Source organism: Fukomys damarensis, unplaced genomic scaffold (genome assembly GCF_012274545.1).
Source record: "Fukomys damarensis isolate Sample0158 unplaced genomic scaffold, DMR_v1.0_HiC HiC_scaffold_29, whole genome shotgun sequence".
NCBI lineage: Eukaryota > Metazoa > Chordata > Mammalia > Rodentia > Bathyergidae > Fukomys > Fukomys damarensis.
In genome coordinates this window covers 22,912,621-22,939,849 of record NW_022900941.1, presented here as the reverse complement: position 1 = coordinate 22,939,849, position 27,229 = coordinate 22,912,621, and the positions used below count along the sequence as shown (strand labels likewise).

At 33.2% G+C, this 27,229-nt stretch overlaps 1 protein-coding gene across 2 annotated transcripts in view; it reads left to right on the top strand.

Annotated features, from left to right (window-relative positions):
• Lrp1b (LDL receptor related protein 1B) overlaps positions 1 to 27,229 on the top strand; it is a 1,779,190-nt gene that overhangs the window by 1,033,399 nt on the left and 718,562 nt on the right. For both annotated transcript variants that reach the window (XM_033757153.1, XM_033757154.1), the window contains exons 13-17: positions 2,482 to 2,701; positions 4,670 to 4,859; positions 14,308 to 14,430; positions 20,989 to 21,129; positions 24,957 to 25,082. In XM_033757153.1, the coding sequence (XP_033613044.1) occupies positions 2,482 to 2,701; positions 4,670 to 4,859; positions 14,308 to 14,430; positions 20,989 to 21,129; positions 24,957 to 25,082 (800 nt within the window). The remainder of the gene's footprint in view (positions 1 to 2,481; positions 2,702 to 4,669; positions 4,860 to 14,307; positions 14,431 to 20,988; positions 21,130 to 24,956; positions 25,083 to 27,229) is intronic.

Sequence of the window (27,229 nt, the reverse complement as noted above, 5' to 3'; positions counted from 1 at the left end):
TTTTTTTTTTTTTTTTTTTTTTTTTTTTTTTTTTTTGGTACTGGGGGCCAAACTCGGGTCCTTGTTCTTGCAAGTCAGGCCACCAAACCGCTGAGCTAAATCTCCAGCCCCTACCTAACTTCTTTTCTAGCCAGTTTAGTGTTTCTGTTTTAATATTTAGATCTTTAATGCATTTGATCCATTTCAATTTTAGTGCATGGTGAGAGATATAGGTGTACTTTTAATCTTTGGCAAGTTGAAACCCAATTTTTCCTACACCATTTATTAAAGAGGCTTTCTCCCAGTGAGGGTGTTTGACAATCTAAAAATTCATTTGGAATAAGAAGAGACCTACAAGAGCAAAAGGAATTGTGGGCAACAAAGACAAGGTATGAGGTTTCATGATGCCTAACTTGAAACTATGCTACAAAGCTATAGAGATAAAAACAGCATGGCACTGGCAAAGAAACAGACCTGAGGATCAGTGGAACAGATTAGAAGTTGCAGAAACAACTCCAGACACACTCAGCCATCTATTCTTCAACAAAGGAACCAAACTCCATATTGACTTTAAAGTTGTCATAATGTAGTAAGTGTATTACTGGAGATCAAACCCATGGTCTTCAGACTGAGCTACAATCCCAGCCCTTTTCATTTTTTTGACATAGGGTCTTGCTAAATCGCCGAATTTCCAAATTGCTCAGGTTGGGCTTATATTTGTAATCCTTCTCCCTCAGGTACTTAGAGTACTGGCATTGAAAATAATTGCCAAGACCACTTTCTAACTTTTAAGCAGATGATTAAATAAGGTATGATCACATACATATATATCTTATTGTTATCAGATCAACATCACTTATTATTAGAAAAATACCTTTTGTGTATTTTGTTTGACTAAAAAAATTCAGAGGAAATACAGAAACAATTTTCAGAGAATAAAACAATATACAACCTGTTTAATATACCCAGAGTCACACTGTATGTGTGTGTATCTGTTTGCACATGTGTACATGTGAAAATATAAAGTTTAGGTTAGAAAGCCAAAAGAAAAAATGAGTGTTACTGTGATCTAAAGGAAATACTCCAGGGAAAGATTACTCCAATTTCAACAAGTTATAAATTAGTAACACAAAACTGTGTAAAGGGTATATATGATGATTTCAGGAAAATACCAGTAGAGATGAAAGAGCTTATTTCCTCTTTTACATAATTTATTTATAAGAGTGAAATGAAGTAGTAATATCTAATATGGAATAAGCACAAATGGAAGGTTTCTCCTGTTAGTTCCTAGATTGTGCTCAAAATAAACACAGGAAGGAAAGGCAGGATATAAAATAGATATATTTCTGTATTTATTTCTAGGATTAATAAAATAAAATCAACCCAGTATACTCCATTGGGTCTGAAAGGCTTATTAACATAGTTTTAAACTGTTAGTAGAATTTAAAAACAATTTAACTGGTATAAAATAACGAATGACATGTTCTATTCTCATTTCCCCAAATTTGCCAGTTTAGAAAGCAGTAGGATGCTTAGTCGTAGATACACATTTTACCCAAATTAGCTCGAAAATTCATTAGAGTCCACCAAATGTGGGAGGCAGAAATACTAATAAGAGTATTTCTAAGGCCAGCCAACTTTTAAAAGCTTTGGGGCTTGATAAAGTTGTGTTGAAAGTGATTGAATTAAAATCTACATTTAATTAATAACTCAGGAACTTTCACATGACCCACAAACAAAACATGTGGTGGGTTTTAACCTTATTCATGAGGGAATTGGAACATTAGCTTAAGGCCCTCTTTCCCACTGTTACACAGCTTACACAAAAGATTTGTTTATAAAAGCAGATGCCTTGGTTTGAGATTGAAATTAAAGCTCAAAATCTCAAGGTCAGTCAACCTGCTGTTCTTAAACTTATTTGCAGCTAGATCATGTTTTGTGAGCTTGGGGTAATAATAAGCAAAAATAAAGCATAGTTGACTTTCATCAGGAAGACAAACTGGACCTGGCCAAACAGATCCAGTCCAACTGTGCCCTTTATAACAAAAGCAATCGAAGTGTCTGGCTTAAAAATAATTCATGTAAGATGGAATAAAATCCAAAGTAGATTATTAACTATGCCATGGATTCTCACGTCCGTCAGTGTGCCTTTAATGACATAATCGATTTTATATTTTTTGAAGTAGACAAGATTTAAAAAATAATAATGTGTCAAAAAATCATTTCCAGACTTGATCATAGCACCAAAGAAGATAAATATTTATCCTTTGCTGTCAGTTCAATTAATGCATGAAAATCATAAGCCTGATTGCAGTGGTCAGAAAGTTTTCCATAAGGAGTAAAAATGAACTAAGTAGAACAAATCTTTACTTTCTAAACTTCACAGCTTCCCCTTCCCTAGACAAATACACATTTAGATAGGATAGGGTGTGTTTTACAAAGAATCTCTCTAAGGTGGCTTGTTGAAGTAATATGCAGGCACTCTTGGTTTTGATATCTTAGTTGGATGTACTGGACAGACTGGGAAGAAGATGAAATGGACGCCAGCGTGGGGCGGATTGAGAAGGCTTGGATGGATGGCTTCAATCGGCAGATATTTGTGACTTCCAAGATGCTGTGGCCGAATGGTTTAACTCTGGACTTCCATGCCAGCACGCTGTACTGGTGTGATGCCTATTATGATCATATTGAAAAAGTGTTTTTGAATGGCACTCACAGGAAGGTAAGAGACAAATGCTGCTGTTTTGAACCTACAGGCTTCTTCTCTCACAGAACCTAGTTATGTTGTGTTAAAAATACTTTAAAGTTTATTTTTGCCCCTGTGAGAGAGCTGCCAATAGTCTCTGTGGGGTGGCTAAAGAAGGCTAAGCATTAAGTAGAGCAGCTGGCTCTTGCCTCCAGGAGACCAGGCCCAGCTCGCTATGCTATGCCAGGATTTGTGGGATTTTTTTTAAAGCAGCTCTCAGGATATCAAAGCTGTTTTAAAATGCAATTTTTCTACACACTATTGATGAATTTTCTATGACTAAATAACCCAACTCTTTTCAAATATGTTCAGTATTTGCTGATGAAATTTAATGTGTGCATAGTGTAAAATAATTCTATTGCATCTATTTGAATAAAAAACTTTGTGCCATTGAAATTGAAATACATAGTGTGAATGAACTGAACTTCAAGCCTATTGGCATGAATAGGTATCAGCTACCTCTTGTCTCTTCTGTAAGTATTATTGTGACACAAGTTTTGCATTTTGAGGATGATGAAACTGGAAGACAGAGGCGTACTGACAAAACATCACCTCTTCATTGTTTCATCGTAGAATTACCTAAGTGCGTATACTTGACTACACATACCTAATTTCAATTTGTAGTTAAATAATGGAGAATGTAGTGTTAGAAATTACCGAAAGGCTTTCTTAGCATTGTCCTTCCTTTTTAGAGTGTAAAACTGGACAGATGATTAAGCCTACTCATTATGTATTCTGTTTGAAGAAATGACTAATATTTTAATCACTTAAAATTACTTCAGGATTTTTTTTTGGGGGGGTTCTTTTTCTTAAAGTCATCTATGCTGCTTCCTACATAAGGAAAAACTGGTTGGCAGCTAGCTTAATGTCATATATTTAACAGGTATAAAGTAAATGTTTATTATTCCGTGGAAGATGGTATTGGGCACATAATATAACATTTTCATGGCCAGAACATTTTAGCTTCCATTAAAGTGACAAAAAATAGAGAAATTGTCTCACTTAATTAAAATATGATAATTTGATGTAAAAGATTCAGACAAAAGAAGCAAAGTTGAATTTGGAAACCTTAAATTATGTACTTAACTTACTCAATTCTTAATTTGAGTAAAAATGCTTTCTCATATTGTATACTATATAATTTTTGTGAACGATGGAAAGTGAAAAAGTTATCATTTTAGAGATTTTATTTATTCATTTATTTTTGATGCTGGGGTTTGAACTCACATCCTCTTGCTTGTGAGGCAGGCAGTCAGTGCAGCCACTGAGCCAGATCCCCAGCCCCAGGTTTTATTCATTTATTCCCACGATCCTGCATGTGAGACCGCGCTTGAATATTCATCATGTGATTATTCCATTTAATCAACAAAATACAACTGGAATGTAAATGAATATATTAAGAAATAGATTTGAAATTTGCCAGCAAGCCTTACCTATGTACGAATGATAAGAATTTCTCTCTTCAGAATTAATATTATTACCTTTTCTCCTGCCATGATTTATTCAGTTGTCATTAGCCCAGCTAGTTCACAGGGATTCTTTCTACTTTCATTTCCAAACATGCTTTCACTTAGCCATTTTGTGGGCAACATCACTATAAAGACTGATTATTCAGGTAAATTTCTATCTATAAGTATGATATTGTACTATCAGAAAGGGATGAAAGTTAATCAATATCACTTTAATATGTATATTCTTGTGCATACTTATAGGACCATTTATGAGACAGTTTAATTGGATGAAATATACATGGTCATTCTAATAGCATGCTATAAAACGAAAAATGTGCTCATATTGTGAAATGTATGTTTCAAATCTAATGTAAGAAATTATGAGTTAAGATTTTAGATTATTATCTACCCTGCTTATTTGAACATTATTTTCTCTAACTAGCTGTTTCTAAAGATTACTTCTAATTTTTTATAATATGTTTATATTTTACAGGTTGTTTACAGTGGGAAAGAGTTGAACCATCCTTTTGGATTGTCACATCATGGAAATTATGTGTTCTGGACTGATTATATGAATGGCTCCATTTTTCAACTTGATTTGATAACGAGTGAGGTGACATTACTGAGACATGAAAGGCCACCCTTGTTTGGGCTTCAGATTTATGACCCAAGAAAACAACAAGGTATGAAAAACCAAATGAAGTTTTCCTGGAGATTTAATTATAATACTTCACAGTGATTATGAAAAGGTTCTATTTTGGCAGTGTTGTTGAAACATTGTCATAAAATGGTTCTCTCTAAAGTCAATCAAACCTGAGATTTTGTTACTATAAAAATGTGTTCTAAAGAACCTGGTAGAGTAATCCTGAGGATTCTATATGAATAAAATTAAAATAATCTCCAGTTTTGACCTGTATCATGTCATGAATCTGTTTTGAAATAATACTGAGCAATTACATCTTTCTTAGTTTAGAAAGACTTTAAATATTGAAAAAATGTATCACATAAGGAAAACATTATTTTAAAATATCAGTATATTTATCTGATTAGTTCCTATAAAGTTAGAGTTGTTATATAGAATAATTATTTTAGATTATTTGAACATGTAACACCCTACCACAATATGTATGTTCTATTAAAAATAGATAATATACTTATGTTTCATCTTCATAAGGTATTAGTATTTATTATGCAGCCACAATTAGAGTGACTTTTAATTTAAATACTAAGAAAACAATTTTTTGAAATACATGCCAGAATTTTTGGTGGGTCTAAACAGAAACTATTGCTTTTTATGGTGATATCTTTATAAAACTTTTGTGAGCATACATTCTAATAAATTTAGGATGAATCAATTAAATCCTCAGTTTTCTGATGCACATTTTGTTAATAGAAAGTTATCCAACATTAATATATTTTGAAGATGTTTTAGTTATTATATTTTTTTATATATATATATATGATTTTCTCACTGTAGTACTTCTTTTTTGCTGGTACCTTATAATTATTATTGCAGGATCCCCTTTGCCACAGTTTATAACTTTTCTGAAATCTTTATATTCTTTAATCTTTGAGCTACTTTAGTGAGCTGATCGATTAAATAAATGTAACACACCTGGTGAAAGACATTCAATTATACTGTAACGGGGAGTTGGACATAAATCCAGGTCCTAATATGTTTTCTCTCTTAAATTTTGCACTCATCATAAAAGATTAATGAAGAAAAGAAGTATAGTCTTCATAAAATTTCTGTGAGTAAATGGTTTTGGGAAAACTGGACATTTATTTGCAGAAGATTGAGATGGATCTACTTTCACCTTGTACTAAAATCAGATAAAAATTAATCAAAGGCCTAGATATAAGAGTGGAAATTGAGCTGGGGATTTGGCTCAGAGTTTCTGCCGCCCAATGCCCAGTACAAAAAATAAAAAAATAAAAAAGCAGAAATTTTGAAACTCCTAGAAGTTAATATAAGGAAAACATTTAAAATGACAGGCACAGGGAAGGACTTCCTGAGCATAATGCATATTGCCTGTAGCAAAGGTAATAACATCAAAAAGCAATAAATGGGATGACAAGATGACATTAGTTTAAAAACCTTCTCCACTGAAAAGAAAACAAGCAACAGAGTTACAAGACAACCTAAGACATGGGAAAAGCAGTTTTTCCAGCTGTGCTTCTGATAGAGAACTAGTATCTAAAATATACACATTGAAGACCCAAAAAACTCCACCAAAAGACTTCTAGACTTAATTGAGCGCTTCAGTAGAGTAGCTGAATACAAGGTAAACACCCAAAAATCAATAGCCTTTTTATACACAAATAACAGACTCACTGAGAGAGAAATAAGGGAAAAGAATTCCTTTTACAATAGGATCCAAAAAAATGAAGTATCTAGGAATCAGTCTAACAACAGAAGCAAAAGATCTCTACACTGAAAATTACAGCACTCTGAAAAAAGAAATTGAAAAGGATATAAAAAAGTGGAAATATATCCCTTACTCCTGGGTAGGAAGAATCAACATAGTGAAAATGGCCATACTACCAAAACTGCTATACAGATTCAATGCAATGCCAATTGAAATTCCAATACTATATTTCGCAGAACTAGAAAAAAGAATCCAAAAATTCATTTGGAACCATAAGAGACCTAGAATAGCAAAGGCCATCCTAGGCAACAGACACATGGCAGAGGGTATAACAATTCCTGATTTGAAACTATACTACAAAGCCACTGTGATAAAAATAGTATGGTACTGGCAAAGAAACAGATCTGAGGATCAGTGGAACAGATTGGAAGACACAAAAATAAATCAGATGTACTCAGCTACGTCATCTTTGAAAAAAGAGCTGACCATCCTCAGTGGAGGAAAGATAGCCTCTTCAATAAATGGTGTTGGAAAAACTGGAATTCACCCTGCCAAAGATAAAAACTAAACCCTTATATTTTGCCATGCACTAAATTAAAATCCAAGTGGATTAAAGATCTAAATATTAAATCAGAAACACTAAACTTCTAAACACTAAACTGGAAGGTAAGTTAGGCAGAACTCTGGAAGACATTGGCATAGGAAAAGACTTTATGAGCAAATCCTCAGTAGCACAGGAACTAGCAGAAAGAATCAATAACTGGGATCTCATCTTATTAAAAAGCTTCTGTACTTCAAAAGAAACCATCAGCAGAACTAAGAGACAATCTACAATGTGGGAAAAATTTTTACCAGCTGCTCCTCAGACAAAGGACTATTATCTAGAATATATATATAACTCAAAACAATCAGCCTCCCAAATATAAAGACCTGATACAAAAATGGGCATCCAAAATGAACAGACATTCCTCAAACAAATAAGTCAAAGCAGCAAGTAAATATACGAAAAAATGTTCCACATCACTAGTCATTCGAGAGATGCAGATGAAAACAACACTGAGATTCCACCTCACCCCACAACGAATGGCTGCTATCAAGAAATCAACAAACAACAAATGTTGGTGGGGTTTTCGGGGAGAAAGGAACCCTTCTCCATTGTTGGTGGGCGTGCAGACTGGTGCAACCACTGTGGAAATCAATATGGAGATACTTCAAAAAACTAGGATTAGAGGTTCCATTTGACCCAGCCATCCCTCTGCTGGGTATCTTCCCAAAAGAATTAAAAGAATCATACCACAGTGATATATGCACACCCATTTTTATAGTGGCACAGTTTTTAATAGCTAAAACTTGGAAACAGCCCATTTGCCCATCCGTTGGAAACTGGATAGAGAAGATGTGGTTTTTCTATAAAATGGAATATTACTCAGCCATAAAGAATGAGAAAATAGATTCATTCATAGGAAAATGGATACATATTGAAGATATACTCCTAAGTGAAATAAATAAGGCACACATGTGTAAATACCGAAAGTTTCTGTGGTGTGAATAAATTGTAATAATGCATAAGATCCTAATTAGATTACTGACATTGTGATATGGGAAGAAAGGGGCTAACAGTGTAGGGAACGTTGGATGGGTAGGGGAAGGGTAATAAGGAAAAAGAAAAAAATGTGAGATAATGAAAAGATGGAAATAAAGTGTTTGTAGATGGGGAGGGGAGGAGGGGGTGAACGGAGGGCCGGGACAAGGGGAATAAATGAGAACCAAGACTTGTCATGTAGAGGTACAAGATCCCAACAATGAATGTAACTGTACTGTATCCATAAAATGTACCATTAAACTCAATTAAAGCTGAAAAAAATATATACAAAAAACTAAAAATCATAATGATAACCCTCATAAAACAATATGGGCAAGTAAACTGAAGTACTTTTCAAAAGAAGTACAAATGGCCAATAAGTACATTAAAAATTGTTAAATGTTTTTAAATATTAGGGGAATCTGAATCAAAACAACTCGGAGATCCCATGGTAGTCCACAAAGTTTTCTCTATACCATGAACACAAAACACAACAAATGCTAGTAAAACTGTAGTGAAAGAGAGACACTTCTGCACTTTTGAAGGCTAGGTAAACTAGTACAACAACTCTGGAAGTAAGACTGGAGTTTGCTCAAAAAACTAAAAATCAAATTTCCACTCATCCTACCTACTTCTAAGTATATTCCTAAACAAGGTCAATATATCATACTAAAATAATAAATGCACATTCATATTTATATGAGTATAGTTCCCCATAGCTGAATTCTAGAAATAGTCTAGATGCTGGTCATTGACAAATGGATAAAGAGTTGTGATATATACATGTGCAACTGAATATTATTAAGCCATAAAGAAAAGAAACCGTGTCATTTGTAGAAAAATGAATGAAACTTGAGACAATCATGCTAAACGAGTAAGCCAAACACAAAAATTTAAATATCACATGATTTATCTTACATTAATCTAAAATACTAATCAGTAAATGAATAAAATAAATAAGTGTGTTAAGAAGCAAGAAGCTGACTCTTGGAGAGAGGTAAAGAGATCTGAAAAGGGAAAATATAAGTGTGGGAGAAAAATATTAGAAAAAACAAGTCAGATTCAAAAAAAATTGTGATAATTAAGTACCTATCTGTTATATAAAAGTAAAATTTACATGATATAATATCCAGTACATAATTTCTATTAATATTCCTATACCGTTCCCCAATCAGGAGAAATTACAATGTCAAAATTTTTTTCCATGTAAGCTTTTTAAATAAATATCTAAATGATTAATATGTCAGAGTCAAGACATAATCATTGTATATGAGTACAGGAAAGTACATGACTGTGGTGGATGGATTACACCTGGTGTTCTGGAAGATATTATTACCATGGGATTTTGCTAATCCGTGAGCTAGATTGTTGTTCTTCCTCTCTCACTTTCCCTCTCCCTCTCCCTCTATCCCACTCTCTCCCCTTCTAGCTCCCTCCCCACGTCTCTCTTTCTGTCTGACTGAACAGAGGATAACTATAAGGACTGAACTCAGCATTTTCTCACTGAGCTGGACCACCAGTCCCTTTTTAATTTTTTTTTTGGGGGGGGTCTTTTTGTCACTGAATTGCCCAAGCTAGCTTTGAACTTGTGATTCTACTATCGCAGTCTTCTGGGGTGGTGGGGTTGTATTTGTGTGCCACCTTGCCAGGCCAATCCTTCCTTTTTACAAATCAAGGAACACTAAAATGAACACTTAGCTCTGGTTACTAAATTCTGTGTGTGTGTGTGTGTGTGTGTGTGTGTGTGTGTGTGTGTGTGTTACCAGGGATCAAACTTGGGTCCTTGTGCTTCGAGGCAGGCCACCGAACCACTGAGCTAAATCCCCGGCCCCAAGGTTACTAAATTCTTTCAGCAACTTTTATATTATAAAACATTATGTCTGGTGTGAAAATATATAAATTTATTATTTTTCTTTAAGTAAGCTGAACAAACTAATAAATTTGAGTTATCTACCCACTGTTCGCAGCTAAAAATCATTTGGTATTTAACATATCTCTGAACAGATAATACAATATGAAAAGTAATCCAAATTAGACACATTCTTGCTGAGTCAATAGATATTGAGATTGTATAATCTACATGGGATGTAAACTTTAGTCTTTTGTTACATTTAATAGCAATAAGCTATAGCTTATCAATATAAATAAGATTAGGAAATAGATTTACTCATATATTGAAATGTGGGCACATTGCCTTGTTGTGGTATTTCTTTCAGTTTAAATTTTGAACATAATATCAATAAACTTTTTAGATTCCTATAATCAGTGGAACATAAACTTTGGTTATATTGGACTGCTTTTTGCAAAGGTAAAGTCATAGCAATTGAATAGATGACCAAAGTAATAAATAGGATACATAGCCACTTTTATTTATGGACTGAAAAAAGCTAATCTTGTATAACCATCACAAACACTCTTCTCTCTCTCTCTCTCTGTCTTTTTCTCTATCTTTTTATACACATATATATATATACACACACACACACACACGTGTAGAAAGTTATTCACATAGACTGTATTTATGTGTGAACATGGATAGATATACAGTATTTATATACATACATTCTCAATTCACAATTTTTTAAAAGATAAAATGAAAAGTATTTTTCCTTTCCTCTGATTGATGATCATCATTCAAAGTCCATTTCTCTGAAGTTATCCTCACTTAAAGGCATGATTCATGTGGCCTCAGGATCCTCTCTGTTTTCTGGTGAAATAAACATGATGACTTGTGTCTCATCTAAACTACAAGTTAGAATATTCCTTTTATAAAATAGTAAATAGAAAACTCCATAGATTTCTGTGTTTCAAATCAGGCACAGAGACGTCCATTTTTATGTATAATAAAACACTTGAGTAGTCCAGAATCCAGAACCATATAGCAAAAGGGATTTCTTCTTTACATTATTTTGGAAAAAATTCAAATAAAGGGAAAAGTGAAGTGAGTTGTTTATGTTGTTATATATATTTTGGCATTTGCTATAAATAGAAAAAACTATTATCAAAGTTAAATTACTAAGATATAGAAACATTGAAATATTAGTATAGATTCATGAAATTGTTGATGTCATTTATAACTTTAATACTGTTCTCTGTAAGTTATAATATACTTTTTATTAGTTTTATTGATACATTTAAAGTATACAGTGTAGTGACATTTATAATGTACTTTTAAATAATCTTTCTTTATAGGTACATGCACTGAGAATATATGGACACTTACGTTAAAATGATATAAGTTCCTTCATCTTGTTATAACTTCCACATTGAAAACAGACTTGCAGCTTGTCCACTCTCCACATAATTATTCTTGATATTCAAACTGCTACCTAAAAGTCTCATTCTTTCCTTCATTCAACTAATGTGTACCTTACACACATTGTATGTCAAGCACTATTTGTAGGAAATATCATAATTCTACTTTAGAAAAATATAAGATTGGGAAGAAAACACAAAGTTTCTAGCTCCAGCAGATCACGATCCTTGAAGTAGATTTCTTTTTCCTCCTCCCCTTCCTCCTCCCCTCCTTTTCTCCCTCCTTTTCTTTCAGGATTGCTGATTGAGCCTGTGCGGGGCAAGTGCTCCACCGCGGAGCTGTGTCTTCACTTACATTATAAGTTTTGTTTTGCAATGTCTTCCTAGGTTGCCAGTTCAAACTTTCAGTCTCCCTGTCTCAGTCTTGTAAATGTGGGATGAGAAGTCTGACTACTTGTCCGGCTTTTGCTAGATTGTGAAAGTCGTATATTAGCTTTTCTTGCCTATTTTATTTTTTCCCAAAGTTGTGTGGTTCTCAAATAACTTAATATAGAATTGCATTTTATCATTTTAGTATTCTTTTTTTTTTGCTTTTTGTTGACTTAACTTTCTTTTATATTTATATGTTGTTACAGTCTTAAACCATGAATTTTAGAGCTAGTAAATCCTTATTCTATTTGTAAACAAGTAACATTGATAACAATATTAATTATTATTTCTTATGTTTAGGTATGAAAAAGTCACTAGATCCTTGATATACCATAGTCCTACCTGAAAATGAAATAAAACCAAACCAACAAAGCAAATTTATTATTAAAAAAGCATTAAAGCATTAAATTATGTTTAAAGGTTTATGCATAATGGCTTTTCAATAATATGGCGATTAGTATATATATATTAGTATATATATTTGATATTTATGTACAACTTTTTAAATGCTGAGTTTAAAAAGTATTCAATCATGTTTTAGAGATATTTATACTGAAATATTTTGCAAGTAGTAGAAATTCAAAAAGGCCTATCGCATGAGACTTACCTGGAACATTTTTATGTAATGAAATTCAAAACATAGTTAAAAAAATGATTCTAATGAGAGATTTGGAATTATTTAAATGAATTTATATTTTGGACTTCTGTTGTGCAAGCACAAATATAGGTGCCTCACATTTAATACACAGTATTTACAAAAAGGGAATACTGTATATCTCCAAGTTTAAACAATGATAATTTATTTCTAAGTATTCGAGTTTCATATTCAGTGAGAATGTAAGTACAAGTCATACTTTTGGTTAAAAGAATGTCATATTTTGCCTATATTTTCGATAACAAAATATATCCTGATTTATTATCTTTAGTAATTTCTTCTTACTAACTGCTTTAAATCCTCACATATACTAAATGTATTTTGAATTAATTCTAATTTTCTGAAATCTGGATGTTACGAAAATACGGAGTATACAAAGTAATTCTGAATACACTGTGCATGGCCGACCCAGAGCTCCTGCGTGTCCACGAAGTGCTGCCTTTTCACCCCTAAGTCATGGAATAAACATGACCATATTTGAAAGCTACTTTCCTATTGAAAAAAACCCTGATGCTTAATTAATTACCCTCTCCATTTAGAAGTTGATATTATATCTTGAATTATTAGCTTCTTTAGCTTTCAAGGGAATTGTTAAGAATTTTTTTGTAAAAATAGGAAATTAAATTCCCTTTCAGAATAATGAAAAATATGATAATAAACTTTAGGTTATGTTTTCTGCTTTGCAGACACACAATGATAATCTTTGGGAATGTGTTGAATATTTAGGGCATGCTATACCATTCTAAACTTTGTTTCTCATTTGTTATTCTGTACATAGCAAACCAACCCATGAGGCCTCCAGCACAGTAACCTAGTCTGTCACTTTAGGCAAATTGTTGTCACTTTTTCTTTAACTGTTAGTATCATCTTTGTCATTTTATTACCTTAACAAGTAATTCAAATGTTTTATTTTAATATTGAAGGAATATCTTATAGAATAAGCAATTTTAATTTTAAAAAACTTGAATATGTAACATAGCATAAACTGACAACACTGTCAAATGAATTGCTAGTGTTACACACTTCTTTGCAATTTGGACATGTATGTAGTTAGAGTAATTCAATTTTTTTTGTGCCTTTCCAATCTGTAGGAGTAATTAGCATCAAAATGATGTTTACCTTAATTTTATTTACTCTTCTTCAAACCCTTATAAAACATAATGTCCAGCCTCTTTAAAAATTTACTTGCTTTTATCTGAGAATATCTAAGCTTGCCTCACACATACACATGGACAATTACTTTATTAATTTCCATGAAAGCCTACTTAATTGAATGACTCATCAGTGCTTCTGTTGCTTACTTCCTCTGGGATTCTTTCACCTTTGTGTCTTGTACATTCTCCTGATATCAATCAAGCTTCTGTTTTTAAAGGATTTGCAGATACCCTATGTTTCATGGAATATTATGGACCTTGACATACATTATATCCTCCAAAAAAGAAATTTATTATATTCTGCATAACAAGACAGACTAGACCATGCCTCTGCTCAGTGATTGTTGGCTTCTGTTCACTGGGGATCTAACGCCACTTTGCAAGAGCCAGTGGTCTTCTTTCCAAAGAACTGTGACCTGAATTTAGTAGGCTGAATCAGGAGCATTATCTGAGACAGACAAGCCTGTCCACTTTTCCGTCTTTCTTCTAACATCTAACTGCACATTTTTTTCTTCTCCAACCAACATACAGGCTCTTTTTCTCTACCAAAGCATCATTTTTGAATTTTAGTAGAAGTCCTGACATTACCCCATATATAGCATATATAACATGAATGTGCATAAACCTAGAATGGCTAAATTGAGTTGCATTCAGGGTTCTTTTACACGTTTGCTTCTCTCCTTACAGGTGACAATATGTGTCGAGTAAATAATGGAGGTTGTAGTGCACTTTGTTTGGCTGTTCCAGCAGGCCGCGTGTGTGCATGTGCTGATAATCAACTTCTAGATGAAAATGGGACAACGTGTACATGTAAGTTTCTTGTTCTCAGCATTGTTTATATGACTCTGAAAACGAAAAGCATGTGAAACCAAAGAAATTAAAATCAAACTTGAATAGAACAATTCAGATAATGGCAGAGATATATTTTATCTAGGTCACAAATTATTACATCAGTTTTCTAACATGCAGCTAAGTAAACGATAATGGCAAAATTTTTGAAGAGAATTTTTTCATTGCTGCATATAATTTAGTAAAAACTTTAAATAAATGTCTGTGACAGAGTCAAATGTTTCATGAAATTATAAAGAACTTCACCATCATCAGCTGAAAATGAAACCATAGCTGTTGATTGGATAGATGGAAAGCCGAGACACAGTATAGGCCTAAAATGATTGTAAATGGCTTAATATGCTCAGTTGTCTATATTTGGCAGGTAAGCGCAAGGAGGAAAGCAATAAAGAATCTTTTAAGGCGTTTATATACTTTATCATAGTAGGAAATTAACTAGATTGATTAACCTGTGCTAAAGGCACTTTTATTAACTTTTGCTGATACCCTTCATTTTATTGCATCTTATTATTCTAGAATGACTCTTGGAATTTCTTTTTTCTATCACCAATTTTGTCCCTTAGGCAGAAATAAGTCCAACAAAATTATGTGTGTATGGAGCACAACATAAAAGTTTCTAAATGATTTAATCTTGGAATGCATGTTTGGTCTCTCTAGAGAAACCTCAGCACCCTTAAGATTGATGGATACATATATTGGATGTATGAAATTTATGTATTTGATAGAGAGAGAGAGAGAGAGAGGCAGGGAGAGAGAGAGATTATGTTAATCTGGCTCACATGAATATGGAGGCTGACAAGTCTCAGGATCACAGTTAGCAGGCTAAGATACACAAGAAGTGGTCGTGTAGTACAGGTTTAGGACCCTTGAAGGGTTGCTACTGCAGTTCAGTCCAGGAAAATCCTATGAACACTGTGAAAATTATTAAGCCTCAAATTATTTCATTTTGAAGATGGAATTCTTAATTATATTGTTCTTCTCTGTTTTCAGTTTTTGATCATACTGCAGCAGTGATGGCAAACCTTTTAAAGATTGCCCCAGCTGCAACCCAAAACCCACTTACTTATTGCAGAATGCCAACGCTGCAATTAAACCTGAATACTGAAGTTTTAGCTTAGGAAAAAAAACCTCTACATTAAAAGAAAGACACAAAAATGGAGCTTTTATGAGACAAACAGCCCTCCTGGCACACGTGCCACAGGTGCTGCACCGCTGTACTGCAGGGTCAGTTATTTTGCCCTTTACTTCCACTTAATTTGACTCTAACATCTTACCATGTAAATGATTACTCTTTACAAACATGATTTTTAAAGCCTTCTTTTTAGACCATTTGTCTTACTTTCATTTTTTATATTTGGTATTATTTTGATGCATTATTGTAGATATTTATCTATAACTTCACTGTGCGCATTTACTTTTGTTTTTTACTATACAACCTATGATCTATTTGTATTGTCATGTTTAGGTATTTAGAATACTACCAGTAAATTTTAAATTCTTATGCTACTATTTTGAATTCCAATAATTTGAGATAAAGCCTTTGGCTTCCTTAGCTTCCTTTATTCAAAAAAGGAAGCTTTTTTTTTGTACCAGGGATCGAACTCTGGACCTTGAGCTTGTGAGGCAGGTGGCAGAACCAGAGCTAAATCCCCAGCCCTAGTTTCCTTTCTAATACAGTACTCTCTTTATCTTTCTCAATTTCACTCCTTCTTATTATGGTTTAGGATCTCAAATAATAGTGTTTGAATCACTGTACAGATTCTTCTTTATATTGTAAATATATTTGAGATTTATTTAAACAATCTAGTTAATCAGATTAAAAGTATTTTATATTGTATTTGGACCGAGATCAAAGTTTCGCTAGTTGTATTTGAAATATGTCACCTTATATGTGAACAGTAGTTCTCATTTAAATCATTTTCAGACACAGGAACTTCTGCTAACACAGTTGAATGACTGCATTGTTTCAAACAGAATAAGAACAGATAGGGTGTCCTTAGTGAGTGTTCTCAGGCCTCATCTTCCCTTTGGTCTGCTCTAGACTCCCTCTCTGGGATAGAAAGTAGCCCTGAATGCATCTCCCATTTTGCCAGGTGCACACTTTGCAGTCTGACCTTCAGGAGCAAAGACTTTTTTTTCTTACCTCCAGATGGAGTGGCTTATTTGATTTCTAATGCTACAACTAAGAGAGGATCTTCACTGAATCTTTAAACCTAGTTTTATTGGCTTGGAGAAAAGTCAAAATTCTCTTAGGATAGGATGATCAAGAGACTGAACTCTCGGAGACTTGTGAGTTTTATTATTGTTTGCCATTGTTGCAAATTGAGAAGAGGGTATATTCATCAGGTACTAATCTCTACATGGAATTTTCAGCCTGAATTTTTAAAATTAGTTCCTTAATTTTAATGATATGGATCATAATTATGTTGTCATCAGTTTTCTCATTTTGCTCTATTTCCTTCATTGTTGTTATTGCAGGCTTATAGATTTATAGGATATTTAGTTTATAGGCTAAAAACATAGGGATAACTTTTATGTCAGTATATCTCTATTGATAAGGCTATAAAAAGATCGGTAGATTTATCCGTAACATTATTGTAGAATGGGGTAAAATGAGGGAGAATATTGACAGTGTGAAAATGATCTCAGATGAACAAATGAGAAAAGCTGAAGTAAAAAATGAGTTGGTAGAATGCTTGCCTCTATCACCACACACACAAAATAAAAGATCTGGAATAAGCATCAGGCAAAACAAAAAAGAACTATAATTTTTTAAATCTCAGAAAACAACTTCCTTCTAGATTTCATCATCTCCTTAATTACTTATAACCATGTAAACTTCCTTTTCCCAGGTATATTTTAGTGGGTTAAAAAAAGTGACAGAGAGAGAGGTTTATTAAAAACCAGCCAGTCACGTATCCATTGCTTTTCCTTTGTCTACACTCCAAGGGGAACACAGAATGAAAGACTCCTGGGAAGATACACAGAACCCCAGTCTAAGCCCATTTTTAGAGACTGTGAGCACAAGATGGAGGGCAGAATATGTCACACAAATGCTGGAGTTGTAATGGACATAGTGAAAGCTCCTTCGTACCATGTTTTAGACATTGGCAAGTTGATGGGAAATTCTTTTCCTCATTTCTATATAAAACCCTCAGACTCATAATTGTATCAACTGTTCCCTTATGTACTTGCCAGGTATTCCTCCTTGCAGTTATCTCTGATCAAAAGTTTTAGTCACTTTTAATGATATTGACCTCTCTTTAAATGTTACAGTAAGGATAGGACCTCAGAGATATTTGCTTGAGCATTTCACTTGATAGAAGTAGCCCTGTCACTTTATCCAAAGCTTTAACTGGGTTTTCCATAATTTTTTTTCAGTAGTGACTACTAGTGTGTCTTTCTTTGTACCCTTGGATTGTCATGTAACATTCTGCCTTATGTAGTTATTCTCTTGGCATAACTGCCAAACCAAACAGAAACAAAACATGTTTGCTAGTTTCTTGGAAGCCAGGGCTGTAATATCTTTAAAGAAACTCTATCTGAGCACACTTGGAATGACTCAGACTGACAGGCTTAACTGTGGGTGGAGAAAAACAAAATAAAACAGAGCCAGAAAGAGATGAAGTATTTATGTCTAAATAACCCAGGATACTACTGGGTATTTCTATGTAAATAAAAAAATCAAGTGTCATTGGCCTGTAAGAAACATTATGCATGATGTTGATCACAAAATTAATGTTACAAGATTTGTTATCGTATTTGTACGTTAGTGATTATTGCTTTGGTAAAAGTTATACAACATTTTTCTGGAAATGGTCTCTTCCTAGAATGTATAATTCATAGATGAGTTAAACTTCTTGCAGTGAAATGGAAACAAATTATTTTATCTTTACTTTCTAAAATAAACAATTTTAAATCACCAAAAATAAGTTCATTCTTATTTCAGAATGAGTATTGCATTGAGCTGCCAAAAATTCTATTGCATCTTTTACTTTACTGTGGAACTTGCTTAATGTCCTATGAAAAAATATTAAGAAAAGTCAAGAAAAGAAGCATATTATCTCCTTTTTTTTTGCAAAGAACTCAAAATGCATCTATCTCAGTGTTTTCAATTCGTATTTATTTAATGGGAATATATTTTAAAGATATGTTAGCCTTGGTTTTCAGATAAGGCGATTAATATGCAGGAAAACTACGAATGAAGTTTGCGTTTAGAGAATATAGGGCCAAACAATATCCCTGTGTGACAACCTCTCCTCTGTGCAAATTATTCTGAACTTTACCTTTAGCTCAAACTGCATTATATGCATGCAAAAAGAGTTAACTGGATTAACTACATAATCTGAGTCTAACAAGCAAAACAGAGCAGATTAAGATGTGATCTTCCTGTTTCCAGTCATCTGCATTGAACTGACATCAAGTAAACAAGAACTCATTGGCAAATAATCAAGCCAAGACTAATCATCAAGGATTTATTCTTATAATAAAAGGCTGTACCATAAAAGGCATGCACCCAACAGAAAAACATTGGCGTACTATATGCTTGGCTACAGTTGAATTCTAATGTCACGCTTGGGATAAATCAAGGGAGAGAGTAGTTTGGACACTGGTGCACTGGGTGAATATTGTCTACCATGGTCAAATTCTCTTACAGGAGAATTGATGTCTCCCGAAGTACAATCACCTGGAACTCACAATCTCTGAGAAGCGAGTGTAAAACTAACTGACCGACTATTAAATAAATTTTATATTTCTACTAACACTGTTGTGGGGAGAAGCACAAAGTTAAAAATTAAAAATGAGGAAATAATTGTTCTAAGAAAAGAGATAGTTCCTGTTTTATGAACTAGTAGGAATATTTTACCCAGAGGAATAAATTAGTAATTTTTAAAATGCTTATTTAGTGACATGAAAGAAAATACAGAACCTGTAAATATGCCTTATACACAGAAAAGCAATTTGAACATTGTAAACATATTAGTTATCTAAGGGTTAGCAAAATTATTTGTCAGTAAAACTGTGACTTTTAAGACTTTTTAGCACACCAGATCCATGTCTCTGTCAGAAACAGTGCTCAACTATGTTGAGGCATTTATATATTCAGTTGTAACAAGCCTTACGTTCTAGGATCTGTGCAATCTAATGTATAGTAAAAAGTTCAAGGAAGTAAAACTTTATTGCCTTCTGCACAATAGCTCACAGAAGATTATAATGCACTTAGGTTGGCTGCTAGGAGGACTACTCTATCTAATGAAGGTCACCTTAGAACAATCCAAGGAAGAACAATCAAAAGCCACAGCAGCATTTTTCTCACTATCATTCTGTATGAGGTTATGTAAAGGCATCGAACAAACCACTTCAAGATTTGTTTGTGATCCTCCCTTTTTCTTCTCAAAGATGCAATAAGAGACTCTGTAATCCCAGAATGAAACAAAATGAAAAAACAAATGAACAATGTGTTAAACAAATAAACATCTTAATAGGAGACGTGTAGTGACAATAAAATTTTATTTTATATTTTCCATAGGGACAAATGCTGCTATGACTGAATTATTGTAATTTTGACACAGCTGACAGCAAATCATCAAATGAGGGAGAAGACAGGCTTTAGTTTAGCATACATCACTATGAAAGGTTTGAAAAGAGTACGAACAAAGTTAGAAATACAGTCACTTGTTCATTCACTCAGTAGCTTAATAAATCAGGTTAGAAACATGTATTGAGTTAATTTACTTAGCTGAGATCTAAACATGAGATGATATAAAACTGAAATAAAATGAAACATTTTATTCATAAGTTTTCTTCCTTTATTTCATTGTCACCTGGACACTACTTCCAGCAATCAGTCCACCAGTTTTAGCATGCAAAAACAACTAATTCCAGAATGCAAATTTCCCTTCATAGTGCTTAAAGAACCAGGCACAGAACTTCTGATATCATTGTTTTAACAGTAGGCTTCACAGGACATGTGAGAACTAGTGGCTTTATACCAGGCAACCCGTAACATACATTCGCGTATTTCTAATCTTGGTTAATTTGAAGGATTATATTTATCACTTTGTCAGTTTCTTATCAGTTAGATCATGTTAAAATCTAATTACCCCAAGTTTCCTGTATACCTTATAATACTGGGACTATAGCCCAGATGGCGAACCTTGGCTTGGCAGACGTACTGATCATGCATGTCATCTACAGTTCTGCGATCTTTGATCTATATCCCATTTCCTTTTTCTCTTCAGCCCAAGAATTCAGCTTCGGAATTGTGTGTATTTGTGTGTGTGCACATATACGTGTATGTAATGAAATATTTAGCCTTTCACAAAAGGGCATCCTGTCATTTGTGACAACTTGATGTATCTGAAACACATTGTGATAATTGTAATGTCAGATGGAGAAAGACTAATACCACATGATCTCATTTATGTGTGGAATCTTGAACAAATGATAAGATTCACATCGAATGAACTGAACACAGCTACCGTTGTTCATGCGCCTTGGATGTTTTTCTAACTCTAGTTAATCCTGGAGAGGTGTTGTCTCGCACATGTAAAGCTGGAGAGTTCCGCTGCAGAAACAGACACTGCGTCCAGGATCGGTGGAAATGTGACGGAGACGATGACTGCCTGGATGGAAGTGATGAAGACCCGGTCCACTGCTGTATGTTCTCCTCCAAGTCATCTTTAAGCTACATTTTCCTGGGTGTTTTGTGTTTGGGAATGATGGTAGCAGTGCATGAAAATATCTTTGATGCAAATTTAACTCATTTTCATTTCTTAGTCATCCTTTGCCAAAAGGTTAGACCACAGATTAACTCATGTGCAGCATTTGAAGCAAACTTTTTCTTCTCCACCCCTTATGCATCATTTTGGTTTCCCCATAACTCTTCTCTCCTCCCATTTTAAGGTGTCAATGCAGCTACACCACTATTTATGGCAGGGACAGAGGACTGCTTTATCTTTGAATTTAAAGATAAGGGAAGTCAATTTAAACCTTTCAAGAGTAACTGAATTTCCAGAAGGCCAGAAGTCACTCTGTTTCTCTGTTGAAACAGAATCTTCTAGAAGATCCAACTACGGAGACAAGGGTTTGGAATGTGTGATTAATGAGCTTCAGTGGCTTGGCACATGGAACAAAACATACAGAGCATCATGCTGAAATGAAGGGTTTGATAGTCCCCCTCCCTTTGCATTTTATTTACTATTTGGTTTTTTGATTGTATAGAAATAATTTCATGCTTCTGATAAGAATAAGAAAACTTCTTATATATTTGGACAGAAGACACTTTGGAAAGTTCATGGAATAATATTTTGATAACACGTTTGGAGTCACTAACTGCATTCTTTTGAAAGAACATTTTTTTGTGGATACTGTCATGTGTTGGACATATATCTTATATCTTTTGATTTAATTTAAGCAAACTGTTTTAGACGTAATCTTCTAATTACTGACATTTTCAGTACCGGGGATCGAACTCAGGTCCTTGTGCTTGTGAGGCAGGCCACCGAACCACTGAGCTAAATCCCCGGCCCTCTTTTTTACTATTTTAAAAATAGTATAATATATTAATTAATAATTAGTATTAATATTTTAAAATAAAGTTTTAAATACTTTTTAAAGAATAAACAAATTTGAATTGGGCATGCTAGCAAACACCTATAATCTGAGCATTCTGATAGGCTGAGGCAGGAGGATTGCGAATTTGAGGAACTTTGTACCTTTGATAAATAATGCCTAAAAAGAAAAGAGAAACAGCTGGCACTATAGTTGAATGAACATGTCTTGAGTTCATCTTCTATTCTCTATGTCAGAAAAAGAAAGGAAAGGAGAGGAAGGGAAAGGAAAGGAGAAGAGAAGAGAAAAAGGAGAAGACAAGACAGGATAAACTGGTCTGGGCATCCATATTTTGCAAATATTTGTGCTTTAAGATTAAATTCTAATAATATGGATTTTAAAAATATTTTCTAATTTTATATTATATATAATCCTTAAGTCATAACTAATACATAAATGTGAATGTTTTCTCTTGAATTTCAAGTATAGACCCTAACTTCAATATTATGCACTTATTTTCACTTCCATTATTTTCTGTCCTTTAAAATATGAGCCAACAGGTAAAATCTTAAACACTAAAATTGACATAATTGTCAAAATTTTCATGTGAAAAAAGTATTTCATGTGAGAATAAGGGTATTTTTTTCTGCCTTTTTGCCTAAAAGCTGCATTAGTCAGTGATTAACTTAATTTTCTCACTTCTGGCTCTCAATGATTTTTCAAGATTTTATTCAATGCTAGCTAGCTAGGTTTTAGTTTGCTGTAGTCACAGAAATGCAATGCCTGATCAGAGCACAGATATTTTATTCTAATATCCATGTGTTACTCCATCATGTCCAGGCCTCCATCTGTATAATTGTCCTTCTTCCCACACATCTATCAAGGAAACTCACATCTTGCTTCACTGTAGCAGGTATTGCATATTACTGTTCATTACAGTGGTAAAATTTCTCATCATTTTTTTTCTTTATTGTCATCATTCCTTTCTGCTCTGTCACCCAAGCCATGAACTTTTCCTGCTGTCCTCTGTTTCTCACATATAGGTACTTTCTATTATGTCTCATAATGAAATTTTTAGCCTTTAATGTATCAAGCATCTTACTTTTTAGCTCTTGTAAATTTAAAGTAGGTCTCCAAAGATATTCTTTTGTTTTGCTTCGCTGTGACAGTACAATGACTGTTCCTAGCCTGTGGAATTAAAAACTTCCTTAGAAAGATAATTTTGACCACCCAAAAACTTCTCAGTACAGCTCTGTTGGAGTTACACATTCATTGGTTGCACATATTTTTATTACAGTAGTTGTTAAACATATGGTAATTACATACTCCTTATGTGGTACATCCAATAGATATTTTCAGAAAGAGACACATTATGTTGTAGACACATTATGATGTAGTCTCAATATCTAACACAGCTTTTAGCGCATGCAAGCATGAATGATTGAATAACAGAGGCAATGAACATTAAACATCTCTGGCTATCTTTCAGTAGAGTTTCTTCCCTGAATATCTCAGTCCTTCTGAGTTGCATTATATTTGTAGAGTCCCATAGTTAATATTCTAGTACTACATAAGTAATTTCAGAGAACTCTTTGAGATTCTAAGCACCATAATCCACTATCCTGAATTTTGGTAGCATTGTACTTTCTATCCTTCAGTGTCTCAATTTTAATTTCCAAAACTATGTTTTAATTCCTAATTGCCTTATTAATAAAAATTGCTAAGGTCCTTCAATAGGCTTTACTGAAGTGCATGCACATAATTTTTAAACTTTACAATGCTGACCCTCTGATATCTTGGATGACTTTTCTTTTTCATGGACAATGTTTTTGCTAAAGTCCCTGAAGTGAATAAAAACAAACATGTTCCAATAAAAGATATAACATAAGTCTTTTCTCCCATTATCTATTTTTTTACCTTACATGAATAAAAACTTTCTAAAAAGTGTTAAAATCATTTTATCACTAGAACTACTTTGAAAGAAAAGTGTTTTATAAAAACTGACTGGAAATGTACACATTTTCTATGCAACAGCATGATAGAAATGAGTTTTTCAAATTCTAAACAAAACTATACTGAAATTCATTTCATACTACAAAACCGAAACTGTTGGGAATAACAGAAATTGCTTTAAAGAAACCTTGAAAGTGTTAAACAAATACTGAAGAGAATGTCTCTGGAATCCTAGAAGAGAACTTATAAATGGTTAACATTAAGTTGATCCCCATTGTGATTAGATATTGGAAGTTTAATCCTTAGCTATGAACAGCTTCCCATAGGAAGAGTGGTTTTATATTTAGTATTTTTTGCAGTTGCATGTTTATTTGTTTTTATTGCACACAAAAAACTCACACTAATCCTTTTTGTTATTAAAATGACATAGGATCTTGTTTTAGCATCATCTCTGTGTGACAAGTGACATAATTTTCATTTCTCTATTTTTCTTTCCAGTCCCTATAAACGTTGGATGAAGTAGAATCAAAATTAGATTTAATTAACATTTTTTAAAAAAATTTGAATAGATCTGTAGTTTAAAAATAGCATAGTCAATATATACAATTAAATTATTTTTGAGTTCAACTTTACAATTAGGCTAATTTCAAAAGCTTGTGATGAATATTTTGAAATTAACTCAACATTTCAGATAACAGAAGGAAGAGAAACTTAGATATCTTGTTGGTTTGAGTGGAAACATTAAAAGGGAACACATTTCCTTTTATTTGAGCTTTAATAACCTGATGGGTTCTATGAAAGTTAGGTTTTTTTTAAAGTCTGCAATAGTAATATTTACTATAAAATTGGAGACAGTGAATGGCAGAAGCTCTGCTATTTATTGTACTATAATATAATTTCTGTAACCTTTTTTTAAATATAATTCAAAATATTTATGAGTGTATCCAATTGTAAACAAGCTTGTTTCCCTTCCCTCCCAGTCAATCATAGCTGTCCCGATGATCAATTTAAATGCCACAATAATCGCTGTATCCCCAAGAGATGGCTTTGCGATGGAGCTAATGATTGTGGGAGCAATGAAGATGAATCCAATCAAACTTGTTCAGGTAAAGCTTTTCTCAGATATGCGCCTAAACCAGCTCCATAGTTGGCCTTCATAAAAATGTAGGAGAATTCTTTGAACGCTTCTGATCTTTCTTAGTGTTGATAATCTGATTATTGCAATAGTCAGTGAATGATTTTGATGTCACAAAGGCCCAAGTATAAATTGTTTTCTATTTAAAAATTGGGAATGACTTCTTTCCAAAGTAATTTGACACTTTATCCAGTTGTATACGTTGACTGTCAATGTATTTCTTGTACAAGATAAGTCCTATTAAATCTTGGTTGGCAGTGGAAGTCAAGGTTTGTTGGAAGGCTATGACACAGGCCATCTCACAAGGAACTTTTTTTAAAAAACCTTAAAAAAAGACTTACAAATTTTATTTTTTCTCCTGTGGTATCCCTTTTTGAATAGTCTTTTGTTCACTGCATATTATTTATGTTAGATAGTTTTTTAGCTCCTCAAGTCCCAAGACCACTAAGCCTATTTATATTTCCATATAATCTATACCATTGTAATAAATCTTTGAATCCCTAGCCAGGTTCTCATGGAGTGGAAATGCACAGCTCATACTATGGGTTACAACAGAGTGCCAGAAAAGCCATTATTAGTCAAATGAACACTGAAAAATGCTTCTGACTGGCAGCAGCCTAATGCTTCTTTTTAAATGATGAAAAGAACTACTGTTTTTGATGGCACATATTGATATAATTAGTAAAAAAAAAGATTTAAAAAAACATTGCATATAGTAATATATAATATACAAAAAACAGATCTTTGCTTTTTACAAAATAAGCCTTAGTAACAATCATTATAAATTACTAATAAAAATAATAGTGCAGCGTGCACAGAAAAGAAAAAGAAAAAAATGTGTCAAAAATATTTTTTCTACTCTTGTTTTTGCCACTGGTTTTCTCTTGTCAGAGTTGTAGTCTCTGCAACGCATTTTCCTCATATTTCTTGCAGCTCTATAAGTGTATGAATTAGCTAGAAGGTATTTTCAAAGAGGTTTTCACTACACACAAAGCAACAATGGCAGTAATGAAGCAGTCTCCATTCTATAATCCTAACCTAAAACTTTTATTTAGTATTTTTGTAGAACATACCTGCTTGGGATGTGTGGGCCAGTTATTGTCTTAAGTCCTAAATTGAAGTCCCCTCTGAAAAGTTAGAGTAGATTAATTTCTGCTGGGAATTTAGCTCAGTGGTTCCACTGCCTGCCTCGAAAGCACAAGGTCCTAAATTCGATCCCTGGTGCCAAACAAAAATAAATAAATAAATAGAGTAAATTAATTTCTTAAAAGAGTGTTATGTGTGTCTTATCAAGTTGTTTCATTAAAGATTTTCTAAGAAAAGAAAGAAAAAAAGAAAGAGAAAAGAAAGAAAGAAACTAAGAAAGAATGAAAGGACTTCTAGAAGAGAGGAGCTACCATATACTCATACACTCTTCTTTTGGGGTATATAAATTATTTTTTTTACATTGGAAAGAAATTTGGTCAAATTCAGTAAGTGTAAAGATACATATTCCTTTGAGTCTAATTCCATTTTTATATTTATACTCTAGTGCCTCTGCACAAGGATGTTCATTTTTCCAGTTCTAGTAATAATAAAACTTGAAACAACCAAAATATCTATAAGTAGAATGGATAGATATTCATAACAAATTGCGATTCTTAGGCAAAGCAAATGAACTAATGGTTGGATTATCAACAGGAATGAATTTCAAAAGATGTTTGAAAAATAAGAATTTAATAATGTCAACCATAGAATATATACAGAGAATGGAACTACAAACAGTCCTTTATAATTTTTATGAATTTAAAAATGTGTGCAAAGAGTATTAAATTATCTCTGGAAATGAAAAAGTGAAAACTAAAAACAATTATTAGATCTGGAAAGAAAAGGAAGGAAATAGATCAGGGTAACGTATATGGAGATGTCAAATGTTACTAATATATTCTTACAATTTTAAATAAAATGTGTAATAAATATGGAGCAAATACCAATTTGTTCTATTTCTACATATTTGACAGGTTTAGTGATATCCCCTGTACTCCTCTAGGTAAGAGAGATATGTAAGAGGAAAATAATGACACAATGATATGCATACATTGTTGAGGGTAGAGTGAGTTGAATAAGACTTTAGAGAGG